At 46.0% G+C, this 9072-nt stretch overlaps 1 protein-coding gene across 1 annotated transcript in view; it reads right to left on the reverse strand.

Annotated features, from left to right (window-relative positions):
- The window catches only part of LOC103193095 (MAD2L1 binding protein), a 3844-nt gene extending 2430 nt beyond the window's left edge, over positions 1-1414 (reverse strand). Inside the window, exons 1-2 of the mRNA XM_007936200.2 lie at positions 1369-1414; positions 598-863 (exon numbers count right to left, since the gene is read on the reverse strand). Coding sequence (XP_007934391.1) covers positions 598-863; positions 1369-1414 — 312 coding nt within the window. The remainder of the gene's footprint in view (positions 1-597; positions 864-1368) is intronic.
- Positions 1415-9072: the final 7658 nt, after the last annotated feature.

Genomic DNA, 9072 nt, shown 5'->3' on the forward strand with positions numbered 1-9072 from the left:
TACTTATACACAGGGAGACAGCTCAGGGGACAGGAGCCCATGGAGGGATGGACACTGGGAAGAGGTAACTATGGGGAGGAAGTGGGAGGGGAGCTGTTTCATTGTGGTAAATTGTGGTCAATGTCATGAGACAAAATATATGTGAATCGCTGTATGGAAAGTAAATTTGCTCTATAAACCTTCACCCAAATCATAATTGAAAAAAAAAAGAATATGACTACCAGGAAAGAAAAAATTAATACAAGTGTTAGAATATAAAGTCCTTTCAAGGAAGTTTCCCAGAAAAATAGAAGAGAAAATCAAAGAGATGTGAAAATTTGGAGAGAAAAGACACTAAAAGAGTCAGCTCAGGAAGTCCAAATGTAACACACAGCAGGAGTTTTAGATAGAGAAAACAAGAGGAAAAATGGGGAGAAAGTGATTGAAACCCTGGGGTTGAAGTGCATTCCTTATTGCTGCTTAGGCTGACAGGTTCTGAAGATTGCTTAAACCCCTTTTAAGTCCGAAATCAACTCCATGGCAGTGTATTTTTCAGTGGGACCATCTTAACAGCCACAACGTTTTCCCACCAACTTTCTCCCTAAAGCATGTGCCTACCTGGGGAGAAGGTTTTCGGTAGAAGTGCTTAAGCTGTTCATAAGGCAGAGGGAGTTGCTGGCGTTGGTACATGATATGCTTTATAAGTTCACAAGTAAACCGGCAGCAGCCTTCCTGGCTCACAGGCCCGGGAAACACTACAGGCACCATGCAGTCTCTGGGGCAAAAATGTTCCGAAGGGTTAAAAGGTACTTGATCGGAGGTAGTCTCGAGTAGTTCCATCTGGGGGACGTGGGTCTCCTCCGCCTTCTCAAACCATTCCAAATCTGGTAGGTGAACAGAGTAACAACAACCAAAAAAAAAAAAACAGCTTCAAGGTCAAAGTCAGTCTTCTTCATTCCCTTAGGGCAACTATATCATGAATGCAAAGGGGGCACCAGTACACACACACTCCCTCCACAACCTCCAGTGTGGTCCGTGGCGGGGCGATTCCCCATCCCCCTAGCCTAAGATGTGGGGGGATGTTCAGAGACAGTGACTGAAGCTCCGGCCGCAGAGCGGCAGGCCATACAGGTCTGGGGATAACTCAAAATAAACTGTAGGCAAGTGGGGTTGAGAATGCTGAGAGGAAGGGGATAAACCGAGAGGAACTAGGGCCGTGGAGGCGAGGCAGTCACTCACTGTCACAGAACCAGAGCGGGGCGGGTTGCCAGGCAGTGGGTGACAAGTGACAGGCAGGAAAAAGGGCCAAGGGCTAAGTGACTTAAGGGAGAAGCAGTCGATAAGAAATGGGTCCCTAAGGCTCCTTGAGCTCCGGACCCCACGCCTTACCAGGGACTGCAACCGCGGACAGCACTTCCGGCACCAGCGCCGCCATCGCGACCTCCTTCCTCTTTGCCGTGCAGTTTGAATGGGTGCCCCGCGGGGCTTCATGGGAAGCCTGCGCCTCCACTTCCGGATTGGCTGGGCGGGAAGAAGGCAGTATGAGAGGGTGGACAAGGGTGGGAATTGAGTGAGCCCTGTTCTCCCATACTAGGAGCTCTGGTAGAGTAGTGCCTCAGCCATTTGACTGCTAACCAGAAGGCTGGCGGTTCAAACCCACCAGCCACTCCTCGGAAGGAAGGTTGGGCAATCTACTTCCGTAGTGATACTGCCTAGGAAACCCAAGGAGGGGTCGCTATGAGTTGAGTCCGACTAGATGGCAAATAACAACAACGTTCTCCCATACTAAGGAGCTGTGGTGGCAAAGTGGTTAGTGCTTTCGGTTGCTAATCGCTCTGCAGACGAGACACTCTGACTCTGTAAAAATGTACAGCTTTGGGAACCCGCTGGGGCAATTCTTCCCTGTCCTAATGGGTCACTATGAGTCAGAATCCACTTTATGGCAGTGGTTTTGTTTTTGTTTCATCCCTCCCTAAGAAGCCATGGTGGTGCAGTGGTTAAAAGTGCTTGGCTGCTAAGTGAAATGTTGGCAGTTCTAGGCACCAGCTGCTAGACAGGAGAAAGATGTAGCAGGCTGCTCCCTTCAAGATTACAGCTTTGGGAAACTTATTTGGAAAACTATTCTGTCCTATACTGTGGCTGTGAGTTGGAATCCACTGGACAGCAGTGGGTTTGGTTCTTGGTTCTCCCTCCCTAACACCCTTGCATGGGCATGTAGCACCTCCTCTCCCTGTGAAGAGCCACTGCTTGCCACCTCCCAAAGGACATCTGCCCTCTATTCACTGCCTGTGTTTACCATTCACTGGGCATCTACTTTGTGCCAGGCCCTATCCTATGTGCTGGAGACTCAGACACTAGATGCTGACCCTGTTCTCATGGGGTTCATTACCTTTAGGTCCAATACAGTGTGATGAATTATACACTAGAGCTGTGTACATGGGCCGTTGAAGCAACCAACAGGGATGTCTAACCCAGATGGGATAAAGACAGGATGGTTCCAGAGGAGATGGTTGCTAAGGAAGCTGTGAACCCTAGGATGGGTAAACTAACCAGGCAAAGAGGAAGGCCTCCTGTTCCAGAAGACCTTAAAAAACAAGAGCACCCTCTGTTCAAGAAATGAAAATAGCATAGATTATAGAGAGTGAAAGCTGGAGTGGACAAACAGAAGGCAGATCATGGCAGGGCCTTATAAACCAGGTCAAAAAGTTGAATGTGATCCTTGGGGGAGGTGGAGGTTTGAAGGTTCTAAGTAGGGAGACACATGATTATATTTTATCAATTTAATCTCTACAGTGGCTACATTGGATTACAGAGAGGATACAAGAATAGGCAGAGATACCAGTTGCAGACAGTGACTGCAGTTACTCAAGTGCATTGTTAAAGAGGTCTGAACTAGGGAAGTCACAGGGGGGTGGAAAGAACTTGGTGAACTCTAGAGATACTTAGTAGGTCCAGTGAACATAATACGGTGGTTGATCTGAGGAGAGAGCTAGAAACCACCAGGAAAACAAGCAGGTTTCGAACTTCAGCAACTGTGTGGCCAGCGGTGCTAGCTAATAAAAGAGGAAACACTAGAAGAGGACCAGTTTTTTTGGGGTGGGTGAGGTGAAAAGATGAGTTCATTTTTTTATAATGACGGCTGAGTTTGATGCCTTCATTGGACCATGAAGAGAGAGATTCAGGAAAGCCATTTGGAATAGAGATATGTATTTGGAGTATGTTAAGCTGAGTTCTCTAGTATTTGAATAATTTATTTCAAAAAGATCAGCACAGGACTGGACCTAATGAGGAGAAGATTAAAGATGTCCCAAATTTCCAAACTGCTGTAGCACTCCATCATCTATAACACCAACTACTACTTCTCCCCTCAGTACTCTCCCTCCTGTCTTAGGGTTCCATATTTCAATATAACATCTCACAGAACTCATGAACTGCCAAAGAAATGGCTCATGTGATTGTAGAGGCTGGGAAGCCCCAAATCCGTGTGTCAGGTGGCCTGGAGGATTTTCATGTTGTTGCAGGGCTAACACACCCAAATTGGCAGTTCAGACGACTGGCTATTGCCTCAAATCCCAAGACTGGGGGTGAGATGATGATGCAGGATCCAGAGCAAGAGAGAGAACTTTGCCAGAGCATTCATATATATATAATCTCAAGAAAACCAAGGGTGGTGACTTGAGTCACACCCTCTAGTAAGTCTGCACCCTCTAGTAAGTCTGGCAAGATACATCCCACCCTACTCTTGCCTCATTCACATAATGGACAGCTCACCCCAAAATGGGACGATAACCAGAGGCATAGGAGCTAGGATTTACAATACATCACAAAATGCAGGACTATCGCTAGAAGGACTATATTAAGTACTTCACTGCACTGCATCCAGAGAAGGAAACCAATGAAGCTTATATATATATGTACATATGTAGAGACATAGAGAGGGAGAGAATTATCTCAGAAACTAACTCACAAGGTTGTAAAGGCTGGCAAGTCTTTACCAAGTCTGTAGATCAGCTGGAGGCTTCTCTTGACTTATGTAGCTACAGAGGCTGACAAACCCAAGATCTGCAGGTAAGATGGCCTACTCTTGGCTCACAGGCTTTGTAGGTAATAAATCTCAAGATCACCAGGCAATCTGGTAGGCCATTGGCTCAAGTTCAAAGAACCAGAGGTCGGATGATGACAAGACAGATGCAGAATCCAGATTGAGCAAAAAGCCAGTTTTGCCAGGACATTTATATATATTGGAAGCAAGCCACTCCCTGAGGAAACTCCCTTTCAACTGATTGACTGCTCAAGCAGATTTCATCATGGAAGTGATTACATTGTATCAGATCTCATCATGGGGGATGATTACATCATAACTGCTAAACTACTAAGAATCATGGCCCAGCCAAGTTGACAACCTTAACCATCACAGAGTTATCAGCTGGGCATAGATAAAATCACCCAGAGAGATTGTATAGAATGAGGATGTGTAGAGCCAGGATCCTGCAGATAGGAATACTTACTTAGGGGATGAGCAGAGAAAGAGAAGAACCCATAGAGTTAGACTGGGTTCTCTAGCGAAACAAAACCAGTAAAGCTTATATATATATATAGAGAGAGAGAGACAGAGAGACAGAGAGAGAGAAATTTATCTTAGGAAAATGGCTTACACATTTATAGAAGCTGGCAAACCCAAAGTTCTTGGATCAGACGTCAAGCTGGAGGCTTTTCCTGACTCTTGCAGCTGTAGGGGCTGAGGAGCTCAAGGTTGGCAGGCAGTGTACTAGCTGTTGACTTCAATGAATGACGAATTCAAGATCTCCAGGCTGAATGGTGGATTGTTTGCTCACGGACAGTTGCAGGCAGCACAACAGAATCCCAATCCATAGAGGAATGTCTCTTTTCCCAGGATGTCCATAGATATGCTAGAAGCAGGCCACACCCCTAGCGAAACTCCCTTTCAACAGATTGGTTGCTCAAAACATAATCATCTAATCCCATCATGGGAATAACCACATCACAATAGCTTAAACCACACAGAATTGTGGTCCAGCAAAGTTGACACACAGCTCCAACTATCATAGAGACCAAGAAGTAGCTGTTGTTGTTGTTGTCAGGTCCAACTCATAGCAACCCTACGTACAACAGAAGAAAACAATGCCCATTCCTGTGCCATTCTCACAATTCTTGCTATGTTTGAGTCCATCATTGCAGCTACTATGGCAATTCATCTCATGAGGGTCTTCCCCTTTTTCACTGGCCCTCCACTTTACCAAGTATATCCTTCTCCAGAGACTGGTCACTTCTGACAACATGATCAAAATAGGTGAGACAAAGTCTGGCCATTTTCAGTTATAAGGAGCATTCTGGCTGCACTTCTTCCAGGACAGATTTGTTAGTTCTTCTGGGAGTTCATAGTATTTTCAGTATTTTTCACCAACACCACAATTCAAATGCATCAATTCTTCTTGGGTCTTCCTTATTCATTGTCCAGCTTTCACATGCATGTGAGGCGACTGAAAATACCATGGCTTGGGTCAGGTACACATTCATCCTCAAAGTCTTTGCTCTTCAACACTTCGTGGGTGTTGATTGTGGATCCAAGTAAAATGAAATCTTCTGACAACTTCAATCTTTCCTCCATTGATTGTGATGTTGCTTATTGGTCCAGTTGTGAAGATTTTTTGCTTTCTTTATGTTGAGGTGTAATCCATATTGAAGATTGTAGTCTTTGATCTTCATCAGTAAGTGGTTCAAGTTATCTTTACTTTCAGCAAGCAAGGTTGTGTCATCTGCATATCTCAGGTTGTTAATGAGTCTTCCTCCAATCCTGATTCTATGTTCTTCTTCATATAGTCCAGATTCTTAGATTATTTGCTGAGAATACAGACTGAATAAGTATGGTGAAAGGATACAAGCCAGATGCACGCCCTTCCTGATTTTAAACTTTGTTCTATTTGAATGAGAGCTCCTTGGTCTATGTATAGGTTCCTTCTGAACACAAGTATGTGTTCTGAAATTCCCATTCTTCACAATGTTATCCATAATTTGTTATGATCCACACAATCAAATGCCTTTGCATAGTTAATAAAACACAGGTAAACAACTGAGAAGTAACTAGAGAAGTATTGGGGGGGGCGGGTAAATAAAAGGCAAGTGTTGTATCACAGAAGCCAAGAAAAGAGTGTGTTTCAGAAAGTAGAGACCAAAGATCAAAATATACCTTAAAAGTAGTGATTAAAATAGTGTGGTGTTTACTCAGGAATAAACAAACAAATCTATAAAACAGAAGAGAGTTCAGAAACAAACCTATGTATATGTGGATCACAGTATACATGATGAAGGTTCCTCTTCAAAGCAAATATAAATTTAGTTCCTACCACACACCCCACATAAAAGTAAATTCCATATGAATTAAAGATCTAAACATAAAAAGAAACCTTTAAAGCTACTAGAAAAAATACTGAAGAATAATTTCTTATCTAGGAGTTGGCCTAAGGAGCTCTGGTAGCATAGTGGATAAGGTATTTGGCTGCTAACCAGAAGGTCAGTGGTTCAAACCCACCAGACACTTTGTGGAAGGAAGATGGGGCAGTTCTGTAAAGATTTACAGCCTTGGAAACCCAGTGGGGGTCATTAGGAGTCGGAATTGACTCAGTGGTGGTGAGTCTGGTTTTTTTTTGGAGGAGTTGGCCTAGGTATGATGACCCTTAACAAAAAACAAAAAACATATAGAAAAAGATTGCTAGGCCTCAGTTTAAAAGTTATGTAAAGGCAGAGTATACAAAATTAACTATACACTAGAAAAGTGTTTGCAGATGTTTAATATCTATGATCTACATAAACATTACATACACACATATATATAATCTCCCATAGCCAACCACCTCATGTTGTTGTTGTTATTTGCCATCGAGTCAGCCCCGACTCATAGCGACCCCTCCTTGGGTTTCTGAGGCAGTATCACTAGGGAAGTAGGAATGCCCAACCTTCCTTCCAAGGAGTGGCTGGTGGGTTTGAACCGCCAGCCTTCTGGTTAGCAGTCAAGTGCCTTAGGCACTATGCTACCAGAGCTCCTACCAACCACCTCATAGGTATCTCATAAGCAATCCCTTCAGGAAACTGAATATATATACTGTCTTCCACCTTCCAGGGCCCTGATCTCCTGGGATAGACATCCCGGTTCAGCCTGCTCCTTCACCAGCCTTTATGGATGTCTGTGGTAGGTCAGGCTGTTCAAGAATAGGCTATCAGACTAGCCTATTCCTATCTCATATAAGAATGTCTCTACTTAGGGGGCAAGGAATTTGAGATAGAGGAGGGGAAGTGGTACACATTGGTTGGTTGAAAAGATCTATGTAGATGAGAGGACAAGTGTTATCAGGCAAGTGCAGCAGCCTGTGGTTATCAGGAGGGCGCAGCTAGGACTGGTGAAAATATTGGGGAAATGGTTTTAGCTCTCTCTTCCAATCCCCAACCTTTTTAAGATCTCTCACTGAGTTCTCCTGTCTGTCTCTAAGCAGCTGTTTCCCTGGTGGGGTTGTGCCCTTGGCTAGGTTGACCTCTGCAGTACAGCCCTTCCCTCAAACAGAAGTCACAGGATGTGCTTTTAACCCCTGAAGATGCACAGAATTGGCTGACTTGGACCAATTTTGCAGATTTTGGCCCTTCGAGATTTCAGTGCTTTGATGAAATTATGACACATGGTCAGCAACTTAATGATCAGCCTCTCTCCTGTGGCCCTGGGGCAGAACCATGGAGTCCACTAAGTCTGAACCCTTGATGGGATCACCAGAGGTAAGCCACTGTTGCTACTTTCAGTTTTCCCAGGAAAACTGAGGTCTGGAGGGGAAGAATTTTATTTTTTGGTTATATATGAGCGAGCACCTCACTGTTTGTGAAGAGAGGGGTAGTGAATGGTGAGTCATGAGACAGTCACAGGGCTGGAAATTGAACCCTGGCGTCCTGACTCCCAGCCTAGCAGTTAACCGGTTCTCAAGCCTGCCTTTCTGATGTGTTGTGCACTGGTTTATGTCGTTGTATGTGTTTACTCTTTGCTGACTGCTAAAGCCCTAAAGAGTAGGATAGGAAGAGATGGCTTGGCAAGAAAGTCAAAAGTCAACAACCTTCTGGGGCCTTTGGCCAAGTTTCTATTTCTAGCCACTACCCCTGCCTTCACCCGGGTTGATGTAATTGGAGCCCCAGTCCCGCCCTAAGTATAGGTCAAGCACCTCCTACAGCCCTAGCTGTTTTAAAATCGACGTCGGTTCTCCGCCATTGGTTCCGCTTCAAAACAAAGGGGAGGGGCGTATTCGCTGAGGGCATCCTTGTAGCCCACAGGCATCAGGGCTGGTTTATGGGTTCAAAGGCCTCATGTTGGGGCCACCGCGGTGCCTCCGGCTGCTGAAACCAGCCCCTTGACAGTGCCAGCTCTAGTAATAAAGCAGTGACTACTGTGTAAAGGTGGCATAATCATCGCAACAGTAACAGTCGTAATTAGGCTAACCACCATCCGCCTCCGCCCTGTCATTGGCTCTGACTCACCCCGACGGCACGCCGACCATCAGGGAAGAAACTGAGGCAGAGGCGGGGCCGGCAGACTGGGAGGACTCAGTCGCCCTTAATTCAGCAGCGCTCCAGATCCGAAACCTGTTGCTGGGATTCGCGTTAAGGGGCCAGACCCAGAAGCTCGCACAAAGCTCTCCTGATGTAGTAAGGCCTTCACCGCCCGTGCCCAACTCCGCCATAAGCTTCGAGGTTCTAAACTCCCCTCAGGCCCTAGACTTCCTCCAGGTCCTAGGAAAAGAGTCGCTCGGACAGTGGGGACTAAGAGCCAGACTTCAACTCTCTTGGCCTTTGCAAGCAAAGGCGCGCTCCTTGCCTACACCGCGAAGCCACCAGCGACCTCTTGCTCGGAGATGTCTCCTGGGAGTTGTAGAGCAGCGACGTGCTTTTCCGACCTAGCCCCCAGACCTGAGGACTCTATATCCCGTGGTGCCGCGCGGCTGTTTCTGACGCGACCCGGAGGCCATGGGAGGGGTGTGGGGGTGTGGCCTGCTCAGAGCCCCACCCCACTCTCTGGCTGGCCCGACGCGGTGGTGGCAGTAG

The sequence above is a fragment of the Orycteropus afer genome, unplaced genomic scaffold, assembly GCF_000298275.1.
Source record: "Orycteropus afer afer isolate SDZICR_OR568_19922 unplaced genomic scaffold, OryAfe1.0 scaffold00034, whole genome shotgun sequence".
Lineage (NCBI taxonomy): Eukaryota > Metazoa > Chordata > Mammalia > Tubulidentata > Orycteropodidae > Orycteropus > Orycteropus afer.